This window comes from Crinia signifera, chromosome 6 (genome assembly GCF_055691185.1).
Source record: "Crinia signifera chromosome 6, ASM5569118v1, whole genome shotgun sequence".
Classification (NCBI taxonomy): Eukaryota; Metazoa; Chordata; class Amphibia; order Anura; family Myobatrachidae; genus Crinia; species Crinia signifera.
Genome location: NC_139222.1, coordinates 3,843,972 through 3,857,557, shown reverse-complemented (window position 1 = coordinate 3,857,557; position 13,586 = coordinate 3,843,972). Strand labels below are relative to the sequence as shown.

The following is a 13,586-nucleotide window of genomic DNA, read 5'->3' as shown; positions in this document are numbered from 1 at the left end:
TCACAGCAAAGTGACGCATTTGGCGGTTATGTGGCAGAACCGCATTGCTTGAGTTCTATGAAATGTATTAGGTCACAAATGTCCCAGCAGATAGCGGCTACGCAGCACAGACACAGCTAACACAGGTATCGGAGGAAATCAGATGCACAGGGTCCGGAGAAGCCCCGAAGATCAGCGTGGTGAGTATATTTTCCTTCCACAGGTACCGCACTATGGATTCTATAGGAGAAGGAGACGGATCTTCTATCAACATAGGTAAGTATTGGATGAATGGGCTCCGTGTGAAATAACATTTTACTGTCAGTGTGTGTGTGTTTTTTTTTACTATTTGTACTGCTGGGGGATGGTTCGTGAAATACAGGGGGACCCCTACTCATTTTGTCCCCCATATTTTGGGAACCAGGACCGGCCCTTGAGCCTGGTGCTGGTTTCATTAAATCCTGGGGACCCCTAATTGTTCTGCCCCGTGATGTATCTGTTTAAGCCAGCCTGGGAAACTCCAGAGAAAAACATTCCAGATTGCTAAGCGTTTATAAGCAAATATACCTCAGGTTTGCTCTCTTAGATGACCATTACCAGGTTCAGGCTCTGCCCTTCGGACTGCCCACGGCTCCAAGGGTAATCACAAAGGTGATGTTGGTGACGGTGTTGCCGCGGCGTACGCATTGGATCAATATTATCCCGTACCTGGACGATCTCTTGGTAAAGGCGAGGTGCAGGGAACTGCGGTCGGTCAGCCTAGATCGGAGTACTCACCTATTGTCCCGTCCTGGATGGTGCCTACCCCGAGGCTTCTGTTTCTGGGAATGGTCTTGGTAACTGTGGCCTAAAGGGTTTTTCTGCCTCCAGACAAAGTGGAGACGCTTCAGTCTCTGGTCAGGGAAGTTCTGAGACTGGGCAGGGTCTCAGTCCACCTGTGCACCTGTCCCTCAGGAAAGATGGTTGCATTCTACGAGGCGATTCAATACGGTAGCTTCCATGCCAGGGGGTTTCAGTTGGACCTCCCGTGCGAGTGGTTGGGTTCGCAGCTGCAGATGCATTTCCCCTCAGGCCAGGATATCTCTGGCGGGGCGGCTGCATCTGTTGGAGGGGCGGAGCTTCGGAATCCAGGACTGGATTCTGCTTATAACAGACGCAAGTCTGAGAGGTGGGGGGGCTGTTACCCAAGGGGTGGGGTTCCAGGGCAAGTGGTCAAGCCATGAGTCTGTTCTTCCAATAAATATCTTGGAGCTCAGAGCCATTCACGAAGCCCTACGTCAAGCCTCCCATCTACTCCTGAATCAATTCAGGTGCAGTCGGACAACGCTACGGCTGTAGCATACATCAAGAAGGGACGAAAAGCTGGGCCTGCATGAGAGAGGTGTCCAGGATTCTCGTCTGGGCAGAAAAAAACCTTAGGGCCATATCGGCCATCATTATAATGGGCATGGAAAACTGGGAAGCTGTCTTCCTCATTCATCACGACATGCACCCGGGGGAGTGGGGACTACACCCTCATTTGTCTACTCACAGACCGTTGGGGCTGTCCGGAGATAGACCTAAAGGCAACTCGGCTCAACAAGAAGCTTCGGCTGTATTGTGCCAGAACCAGGGACCCTCAGGCCGCGGTGGTGGATGCACTGCCGACATCCTGGCCATATCGACTGGTGTACCTGTTCCCTCCGATTCCGTTGCTGTCCCGGTACTCCGCAAGGTCAGGAAGGAGAAGGCGCAGGCAGTTCTAATCTCTCCTGACTGGCCCAGAAGGGCATGGTAAGCCCTTCTTCTGGCTATGTAGGCGGACGACCCTTGGCCTCTGCTGCCGAGGAGGTTGAGCAGATTATCTTAGGTGAGGGGAGACGCTGTTCTCTGTTATTCATCTGAGCCTGTTCCTGCGGTTTTTACAGGCTGGGGTGGATGTGGGCCTGCATTTGGGCTCCATAAAGGGGTAGATCTCTGCCTTATCCAGAAACGACTAGCCTTATTACCGGAGGTTCAGACCTTTGTACAGGGAGTGCTTCACATGCAACCTCCTTTTGTTCCCCCCACAGCTCCATGGGACCTGACATTTCTGCAATCCTCCTGGTTCGAGCCGTTGGACTCTGTGGAGGACAAGTTCCTTACTTGGAAGACTGATGCTTTTGGCCTTAGCTAGGAGGGTCTCAGAATTGGGGGCCTTGACATGTAAGAGCCTTTATTTGGTCTTTTACGAGGACAGAGGTGAGCTCAGGACTCGTTCGCCGTTTCTGCCTAAGGTGCTTTCACCGTTTCACCTGATCCAACTCATCGTAGTTCCGTCACGGTTCGGTTTATCTGAACTAAAATCTTTGGATGTTGCGCGGGGCTTGGAGATTTACCTTAAAAGGACGGCAGGTGTCAGGAAGATGGATTTTGTTTTTGTGCTATATGATGCTCATAAGATGGTTGTCCTGCCTCAAAGCTGTCTATTGCTCGATGGCTTTACCTGCCTATTCAGCTAGCTGGTACGTCGGTGGCTTTGCCGGTTCCGCAGTCTATTTGATCCCACTCCACTAAGTCTGTGGGTTCCTCCTCCTCAAAATCCCCTCAAAGAATAATTTGATGGCGAGCAGTAACGGATGGACTTGCCGCTAATCGCAGGGCTGCAATAATTCAGCAAGCTTATTGCAAGTGGGTATTGGATACTGCTACATGCACAGGGAAAACATTTCTCTAGACGCACAATTTCTGGTAACTGTTAAGGTGCATACACACTGTACAATTTTGTTGACCAACTTTTTTGACCAAAATATCTTTCAGTGTGTTTGCGACGAACGATGATGCGCATACCCACCAGTCAACCGTGCATGCAGCTCAATATGGAGATCTTTCAAAAACAGCCTATAAACTGTAGCTAGATCTTTCGTCTGTCGTCAACATCTTTCGTCCAGGACACTAGGTTCAAGGGAAATGTCTTTCAACGAAATTGGTAAAAAAAAATTGTCCAGTGTGTATGTGCCTTTAGGCCATTGAATACAGAGGCGCCATCTTGAGACGTTATTTACCCTGAATAACAACATATAGATTATTGTATCTATTACGTTGAACCCTTATTACAGATGGAAACAGAAATAAGGAAACCACAGAGACAACATTTTATAGTTAAACAGGATCATCACAATTATTTTACAACAACAAAAGGTTGGATCACCTCAGCGAGGAGCCCAAGGATGGAGGATTACTACACTTACTGACATCTGTTCCTAGAGTAAATACTTTCCACATACAGAGTCTCAGCTATGTAAATTATGGTTTAAAAATCATAGTTGTCATTTCACACAATCGGAACATTAATCTGGCTTCTCATAAATTAGATTTCTGTGATGGAAAACAACAGCTGATTTCTGTGTAAAACATTTCCCAAACTAAGTGGTACATTTACTAAAATGGGAGTTCTATTGAAGATGGAAGGTTGCCCATAGCAACCAGATTAGATTCTACTTCTTATAGATAGCATCTGATTGGTAGAACTCCCATATTCTGTACATTTACCCCTAAGTACTTGGAAATAGTTTCTTACCTATATGAGTCTTCTCATGTCTAATAAGATGAGTTTTGCGTGTAAACGATTTCCCACACTCAATGCATGGAAATGGCCTCTCACCTTTGTGGTTTCGTTCATGTATAACAAAATCTGATTTGTGTGTAAAACATTTCCCACACTCAGGGCATGAAAATGGCTTCTCACCTGTGTGACTTCTCTGATGTGTAACAAGATTTGCTTTCCAGGTAAAACATTTCCCACACTCAGCGCACGAAAATGGCTTGTCGCCTGAGTGAATTCTCTGATGTCTAACAAGATCTAATTTGTTTATAAAACCTTTCCCACACTCAGGGCATGAATATGGCCTCTCACCTGTGTGACATCTCTCGTGTTTAACAAGATCTTTTTCCTGTGTAAAACATTTCCCACACTCAGAACATGTAAATGGTTTCTCACTTGTGTGACGGCTCTGATGTCTGACAAGCTGTGATTTACGTATAAAACATTTCCCACACTCAGAGCATAGAAACGGCTTGTCCCCTGTGTGACTTCTCTGATGTGTAACAAGATTTGCTTTCAAGGTAAAACATTTCCCACACTCAGCGCACGAAAATGGCTTGTCGCCTGAGTGAATTCTCTGATGTCTAACAAGATCTAATTTGTTTATAAAACCTTTCCCACACTCAGGGCATGAATATGGCCTCTCACCTGTATGACATCTCTCGTGTTTAACAAGATCTTTTTCCTGTGTAAAACATTTCCCACACTCAGAACATGTAAATGGTTTCTCACTTGTGTGACGGCTCTGATGTCTGACAAGCTGTGGTTTACGTGTAAAACATTTCCCACACTCAGAGCATGCATATGGCTTATCACCTGTGTGACTTCTCTGATGTCTAATAAAATCTGATTTGTATGTATAACATTTCCCACACTCGGAACACAGAAATGGCCTCTCACCTGTGTGACTTTTCTGATGTCTAGTAAGATCTGATTTTTGTGTAAAACATTTCCCACACTCAGCACATGGAAAAGTTCTCTCACCCGCCTTAGCTGGATGATGGGTAATAATTGGGTTGTTCTGTGTAGAACCTGTGTAACCTTTACAATGAATCAATGCACCTGCTTTAATAGATGTAACAGATCTACCAATGCCAGAGTGATCAGGAAAACATTTCCCATGATCGGAAAGGTCAGACGATATAACTGGGGTGATAGGTTTTTCTTCCATTTGGATGTTATCTTCTATTTCACTATCTGGAGATGAAACAAGGTGATCCTCAGAGACATTCCGGCTGTTATATCCATCTGCTGGGAATAAAATGTAACAAAGCCAAATAACTATAATTAGCGATGACATAAGATTACGAGGCTTTGGAAAACTGATTAGAATGACAACATTATAAATAACACAATGATCTCAGGTGGTGACCACCAAGCAGTAGAGTCTGGTGGTGACCAAGACCTGAAGCCCCACAGATCCCCCAGGAGCACTAATACCATCAGCCACTTGGACAATATACCACCAACTATAGGAATAGCATTTCTACTGGTATCTGCTGTACACAACATTCTCATTGCTTAGTTTCTTTTATTTAATTAACCTTTTCTTCCATTGACATATAGTTATCTATAGATAACAAGAGGGCAAATCGACTGTCTCTAATAACAGGGTATAGTCGCACTTGCAGCATTTACCAAATATCGAAAAAGCAATTTTTTTATATATCGAAATAGGTATGTCCAATAAATTATCCAAAATTCAGGAGTGTTGGGCAAGGAAACACCAGTAATGGTGCTAGTCCCCTTCTGAGCAGTCCGCCCAAAATCCATCAGTACAGGGCAAGTCCACCAGATATGGAGAGGGTTGCCAATCTCTTGGTCACATCTCCAGCGTGGAGAAATGTTATGTATTTGTACTGGACATCTATACCAGCGAGCTAGGATTATACAGTCGCCAATACCAGAAGTGAAGAACTAGCGGAAGTACTGAGCTTCCGTCAGACTTTTCCCAAGTTCCTCCTGCCAGGCTAGAATGTATGACGGCCATTTGGTGGCTGAGCTTTCCAAACACCACTGGTACAAGCGAGAGACCAAATGTCACGGTGGGTGTTCTAATAACCCAAATTATACACATTTAGTAGGGTTCCACCTGAGGGGTGCTGTTCTCAGAGAAAGCACATAATGTTGGTACAAGCTACAGCTTGTTTCTGTTTGTCTTGTTGTTATACCAGTGTGCCGGGTTTCCGGATGTACCCCTTGTTGTTGAAGACCTGGTATTGGGGTCCCTTGACCTTGACCAGCGGGTCGGTGTAACTCTGCAGTCACTATGTTCTGTGTGGGTTTTGTATTGGTTCACTGGATCAGTGCTCCGGGTTTTGCTGATCCACCTTGCCTGGTGGTCATGCATACCCTGGTCTTTGGGTGTGGCTGCATGCAAGGCCACTTGCTATTGAGGTGTTCTTCCAGCACTGAGACCCTGCCAGTTATAGTTCTTTGTGTATCCTGGTCACTCCTGTTATATTCCTTAGTTTTCCTGTTATACTGATAGTATTCTGCTGGTTCCTGTAATTGCTATGTACCTGGACATTCTGAGAGTCCTAGATTCAGAGAGTACTCAGTGTAATCCGGCCTGTGTCAGAGAACCATTCCGTCCAGTCTGTGTCCAGCGTCTGTGAGTACCAGCGGCCTCCCCGCACCTTTCATTACCTTCTGCTGTCGGTACTCTCACAGCTCCAGCTGGAGCCCTAGCTTTTATTAGAGACAGGCCTAAATGCCAAATATATCCAAAGTAGGTATAGGGGGCCCCGGTTCCCCCACCTACACATATTGGAATACCTACTTTGGATATATTTGAGAAGCTACCTCTGCCTTGAGAAAGGTCCTCCTGGACCGAAACGTCAACAGGCTCTGATAAGAACAATGAACTGGACGCGGACACCGTTAACACTATTAAGAAGTCTGGAGAGTGCAGTTATTCCCATATGGGAATTGTGTGTGTGTGTGTGTGTATATATATCTATATATATACATACACACTTGCACAACTGTGGCGCGCCTCTCAGGAATATTGAAGCCTCTCATTATGGTTGTGTGGACGCCAATGGGGCAATGATTGTGTGGAAGTCACGGTGGCGTTGTTAGGTGGGGTGACTATTGTGTTGGACATCTACAAGAATATCCAAGGCATATGACTGACAGCAGTGTGGAGGACACAGTGACTACAGAGGGATGGGAGAGAACAAAAGAGAGGGAGGTTGGAAAAGCAGATTGGGGGGGGGGGCGGACAGAAGTGCACTGAACAGAAATGGGTCCTGGCGCTCCGCCACTGGGTGCAGGATAAAATCTAGGCCCTGGCTTTTAGGAGAGGAAGGCCATAACCTGCAGAGCTCCACAGCACTACCAGTTCCTATCCGGAGGGGTCTCAGAGGGGTAAGGTAGGAGAGACGTGCAGCAGGAACCACTGCCCAAACCCTGATTTTTATAGGATGGTGCAGGAGTTTCATTTCAAGGTATCCTGTCACTCTCCTGGTCAGGCCACACCCTCTCTGCCCTCCAGCTTGTTAATGACCAGCAACGGGAGGACCCGAGGTGCCACCAACGTCAAGGACAAGTCATTTTCTAAGGAACTTGTCCAGAAGATCTTCATCCATGATATCCAGAATACACGCCCTTGGGCCTAATGAGGGGAGATACTCACCAATGGGAGTGATCAGGCTGGCGACCAAAGGAATAACTATATGGACCAAGACCACCGTATATGCAAGAAATGTAGGTCAGCTAGACCAGGTCCTTCCTCCAAATGTGCAAGGAAGATAAAGGGTGAGAATATTATATTATACAGGACTTATATGTGGTGTAAAGCCACAATTGTGACCAATCGTACCTCTCAGGTGGGCGAATCTGGGTTTGGTGGAGAAGGGATAATGGTACGGGGCTGGTAATTCCTGATGTATGAGATCACCAGAGAGTGCGGGGAGGAGACTGGTCAGATCTCTGTGCTGGTAACACACAGTGACATGATGTGAGGGGGAGAGCAGGAGTATAATAGGGGCTGATGGCTGCTGATATATGAGATACACCAGAGAGTGCGGGGAGGAGACTGGTCAGATCTCTGGGCTGGTAACACACAGTGACATGATGTGAGGGGGAGAGCAGGAGTATAATAGGGACTGATGGCTCCTCGTGTATGAGATACACCAGAGAGTGCGGGGAGGAGACTGGTCAGATCTCTGGGCTGGTAACACACAGTGACATGATGTGAGGGGGAGAGCAGGAGTATAATAGGGGCTGATGGCTCCTGATGTATGAGATACACCAGAGAGTGCGGGGAGGAGACTGGTCAGATCTCTGGGCTGGTAACACACAGTGACATGATGTGAGGGGGAGAGCAGGAGTATAATAGGGGATGATGGCACCTGATGTATGAGATACACCAGAGATTGCGGGGAGGAGACTGGTCAGATCTCTGGGCTGGTAACACACAGTGACATGATGTGAGGGGGAGAGCAGGAGTATAATAGGGGCTGATGGCTTCTGATGTATGAGATACACCAGAGAGTGCGGGGAGGAGACTGGTCAGATCTCTGGGCTAGTAACACACAGTGACATGATGTGAGGGGGAGAGCAGGAGTATAATAGGGGCTGATGGCTGCTGATGTATGAGATACACCAGAGAGTGCGGGGAGGAGACTGGTCAGATCTCTGGGCTGGTAACACACAGTGACATGATGTGAGGGGGAGAGCAGGAGTATAATAGGGGCTGATGGCTGCTGATGTATGAGATACACCAGAGTGTGGGGAGGAGACTGGTCAGATCTCTGGGCTGGTAACACAGTGACATGATGTGAGGGGGAGAGCAGGAGTATAATAGGGGCTGATGGCTCCTGATGTATGAGATACACCAGAGAGTGCGGGGAGGAGACTGGTCAGATCTCTGGGCTGGTAACACACAGTGACATGATGTGAGGGGGAGAGCAGGAGTATAATAGGGGCTGGTGGCTGCTGATGTATGAGATACACCAGAGAGTGCGGGGAGGAGACTGGTCAGATCTCTGGGCTGGTAACACACAGTGACATGATGTGAGGGGGAGAGCAGGAGTATAATAGGGGCTGGTGGCTGCTGATGTATGAGATACACCAGAGAGTGCGGGGAGGAGACTGGTCAGATCTCTAGGCTGGTAACACACAGTGACATGATGTGAGGGGGAGAACAGGAGTATAATAGGGGCTGATGGCTCCTGATGTATGAGATACACCAGAGAGTGCGGGGAGGAGACTGGTCAGATCTCTGGGCTGGTAACACACAGTGACATGATGTGAGGGGGAGAGCAGGAGTATAATAGGGGCTGATGGCTCCTGATGTATGAGATACACCAGAGAGTGCGGGGAGGAGACTGGTCAGATCTCTGTGCTGGTAACACACAGTGACATGATGTGAGGGGGAGAGCAGGAGTATAATAGGGGCTGATGGCTCCTGATGTATGAGATACACCAGAGAGAGTGCGGGGAGGAGACTGGTCAGATCTCTGGGCTGGTCACACACAGTGACATGATGTGAGGGGAGAGCAGGAGTATAATAGGGGCTGATGGCTCCTGATGTATGAGATACACCAGAGAGTGCGGGGAGGAGACTGGTCAGATCTCTGGGCTGGTAACACACAGTGACATGATGTGAGGGGAGAGCAGGAGTCTAATAGGGGCTGATGGCTGCTGATGTATGAGATACACCAGAGAGTGCGGGGAGGAGACTGGTCAGATCCCTGGGCTGGTAACACACAGTGACATGATGTGAGGGGAGATCAGGAGTATAATAGGGGCTGATGGCGCCTGACTCCCCCACTGAACAGATGTATTTGATTCATTAGTTTGTAGTCTATTCTGCAATAAGTGGTTTATTACTCACCTGTGCTGATATCTGTAGGGCTTTTCTTCTCCTTATATCGCTGGTCCCCCCTCACATCCGTCTCCTCCTCTTCCTGTACGTTATGAACTTTTTTACCAATCGAATGTTCCTGGGAATACAGAGGACGGGGACATCTCTCTGGGGTATTCCTGTTACTGGCCCCATCTGTAGGAGACACACAGTGACTGAGGACATGGTATATATGTGATTATCCTGGGATTACAGAGGACGGGGACATCTCTCTGGGGTATTCCTGTTACTGGCCCCATCTGTAGGAGACACACAGTGACTGAGGACATGGTATATATGTGATTATCCTGGGAATACAGAGGACGGGGACATCTGTCTGGGGTATTCCTGTTACTGGGCCCATCTGTAGGAGACACGCAGTGACTGAGGACATTGTATATATGTGATTATCCTGGGAATACAGAGGACGGGGACATCTGTCTGGGGTATTCCTGTTACTGGGCCCATCTGTAGGAGACACGCAGTGACTGAGGACATTGTATATATGTGATTATCCTGGGAATACAGAGTACGGGGACATCTCTCTGGGGTATTCCTGTTAGTGGGCCCATCTGCAGGATACACACAGTGACTGAGGACATGGTATATATGTGATTATCCTGGGAATACAGAGGACGGGGACATCTCTCTGGGGTATTCCTGTTACTGGGCCCATCTGTAGGAGACACGCAGTGACTGAGGACATTGTATATATGTAATTATAAGATGCTGGGTGTATATAGGGGACCCCCATACCTGCTCCCCTATGTACAATAAATGTCTCCTCTTACCCAGTGATGTGAGGGGCCGATGATTCTCCGTCATCACGTCCTTGTACAGACCCCTGTGTTCCTCTATATACTCCCCGTCCTGCATGGAGAGATAGACAGTGACATCCTCACACCTTATAGGCACCTGACACACACAATGGTACAGTCATCACCCAGACACATCCCCCGGTGTTACTGTATAACGTCCCATTCCCAGCAGTCACCTCTCCGGTCACATCCCCCGGTGTTACTGTATAACGTCCCATTCCCAGCAGTCACCTCTCCGGTCACATCCCCCGGTGTTACTGTATAACGTCCCATTCCCAGCAGTCACCTCTCCGGTCACATCCCCCGGTGTTACTGTATAACTTCCCATTCCCAGCAGCCACCTCTCCGGTCACATCCCCCAGTGTTACTGTATAACGTCCCATTCCCAGCAGTCACCTTTCCGGTCACATCCCCAGTGTTACTGTATAACGTCCCATTCCCAGCAGTCACCTCTCCGGTCACATCCCCCGGTGTTACTGTATAACGTCCCATTCCCAGCAGTCACCTCTCCGGTCACATCTCCGGTGTTACTGTATAACGTCCCATTCCCAGCAGTCACCTCTCCGGTCACATCCCCCGGTGTTACTGTATAACGTCCCATTCCCAGCAGTCACCTCTCCGGTCACATCCCCCGGTGTTACTGTATAACGTCCCATTCCCAGCAGTCACGTCACCGGTCACATCCCCCTTTGTTACTGTATAATGTCCCATTCCCAGCAGTCATCTCTCCGGTCACATCCCTGGTGTTACTGTATAACGTCCCATTCCCAGCAGTCACCTCTCTGGTCACATCCCCCGGTGTTACTGAATAACGTCCCATTCCCAGCAGTCACCTCTCTGGTCATATCCCTGGTGTTACTGTATAACGTCCCATTCCCAGCAGTCACCTCTCCGGTCACATCCCCCGGTGTTACTGTATAACGTCCCATTCCCAGCAGTCACCTCTCTGGTCACATCCCCCAGTGTTACTGTATAACGTCACATTCCCAGCAGTCACCTCTCCGGTCACATCCCCCGGTGTTACTGTATAACGTCCCATTCCCAGCAGTCACCTCTCCTGTCACTTCCCCCGATGTTACTGTATAACGTCCCATTCCCAGCAGTCACGTCACCGGTCACATCCCCCTTTGTTACTGTATAATGTCCCATTTCCAGCAGTCATCTCTCAGGTCACATCCCCCGTTGTTACTGTAAAATGTCGCATTCCCAGCAGTCACCTCTCCGGTCACATCCCCCGGTGTTACTGTATAATGTCCCATTCCCAGCAGTCACCTCTCCGGTCACATCCCCCGGTGTTACTGTATAACTTCCCATTCCCAGCAGCCACCTCTCCCGTCACATCCCCCGGTGCTACTGTATAACTTCCCTTCCCAGCAGTCACCTCTCCGGTCACATCCCCTGGTGTTCCAATATAACGTCCCATTCCCAGCAGTCACCTCTCCGGTCACATCCCCGGTGTTACCGTATAATGTCCCATTCCCAGCAGTCACCTCTCCGGTCACATCCCCCGGTGTTAACGTATAACCCATTCCCAGCAGTCACCTCTCCGGTCACATACCCTGGTGTTACTGTATAACGTCCCATTCCCAGCAGTCACCTCTCTGGTCACATCCCCGGTGTTACTGTATAACGTCCCATTCCCAGCAGTCACCTCTCTGGTCACATCGCCGGTGTTACCGTATAATGTCCCATTCCCAGCAGTCACCTCTCCGGTCACATCCCCCCGGTGTTACCGTATAACCTATTCCCAGCAGTCACCTCTCCGGTCACATCCCCGGTGTTACTGTATAACGTCCCATTCCCAGCAGTCACCTCTCTGGTCATATCCCTGGTGTTACTGTATAACGTCACATTCCCAGCAGTCACCTCTCCTGTCACATCCCTGGTGTTGCTGTATAACGTCCCATTCCCAGAAGTCACCACTCCGGTCACATCCCCGGTGTTACTGTATAACGTCCCATTCCCAGCAGTCACCTCTCCGGTCACATCCCCCGGTGTTACTGTATAACGTCCCATTCCCAGCAGTCACCTCTCCTGTCACATCCCCCGGTGTTACTGTATAACTTCCCATTCCCAGCAGCCACCTCTCCGGTCACATCCCCCAGTGTTACTGTATAACTTCCCATTCCCAGCAGTCACCTCTCCGGTCACATCCCCAGTGTTAATGTATAACGTCCCATTCCCAGCAGTCACCTCTCCGGTCACATCCCCCGCTGTTACTGTATAACGCCCCATTCCCAGCAGTCACCTCTCCTGTCACATCCCCCGGTGTTACTGTATAATGTCCCATTCCCAGCAGCCACCTCTCCGGTCACATCCTCCGGTGTTACTGTATAACGTCCCATTCCCAGCAGTCACCTCTCCGGTCACATCCCCGGTGTTACTGTATAACGTCCCATTCCCAGCAGTCACCTCTCCGGTCACATCCCCCGGTGTTACTGTATAACGTCCCATTCCCAGCAGTCACCTCTCCAGTCACATCCCCCCGGTGTTACTGTATAACGTCCCATTCCCAGCCGTCACCTCTCCGGTCACATCCCCCGGTGTTACTGTATAATGTCCCATTCCCAGCAGTCACCTCTCCGGTCACATCCCCCGGTGTTACTGTATAACTTCCCATTCCCAGCAGCCACCTCTCCCGTCACATCCCCCGGTGCTACTGTATAACTTCCCATTCCCAGCAGCCACCTCTCCCGTCACATCCCCCGGTGTTACTGTATAACGTCCCATTCCCAGCAGTCACCTCTCCGGTCACATCCCCCGGTGTTCCAATATAACGTCCCATTCCCAGCAGTCACCTCTCCAGTCACATCCCCGGTGTTACCGTATAATGTCCCATTCCCAACAGCCACCTCTCCCGTCACATCCCCCGGTGTTACTGTATAACGTCCCATTCCCAGCAGTCACCTCTCCGGTCACATCCCCCGGTGTTCCAATATAACGTCCCATTCCCAGCAGTCACCTCTCCGGTCACATCCCCGGTGTTACCGTATAACGTCCCATTCCCAGCAGACACCTCTCCGGTCACATCCCCGGTGTTACTGTATAACGTCCCATTCCCAGCAGTCACCTCTCTGGTCACATCCCCGGTGTTACCGTATAACGTCCCATTCCCAGCAGTCACCTCTCTGGTCACATCCCCGGTGTTACCGTATAATGTCCCATTCCCAGCAGTCACCTCTCCGGTCACATCCCCCGGTGTTAACGTATAACCCATTCCCAGCAGACACCTCTCCGGTCACATCCCCGGTGTTACTGTATAACGTCCCATTCCCAGCAGTCACCTCTCTGGTCACATCCCCGGTGTTACCGTATAACGTCCCATTCCCAGCAGTCACCTCTCTGGTCACATCCCCGGTGTTACCGTATAACG

At 49.3% G+C, this 13,586-nt stretch overlaps 1 protein-coding gene across 1 annotated transcript in view; it reads right to left on the bottom strand.

The window, feature by feature from the left end:
* Positions 1–13,586, bottom strand: part of LOC146007353 (uncharacterized) — an 83,230-nt gene that overhangs the window by 27,434 nt on the left and 42,210 nt on the right. Inside the window, exon 6 of the mRNA XM_083145702.1 lies at positions 3,494–4,792. Within this exon, the coding sequence (XP_083001828.1) occupies positions 3,494–4,792 (1,299 nt within the window). The remainder of the gene's footprint in view (positions 1–3,493; positions 4,793–13,586) is intronic.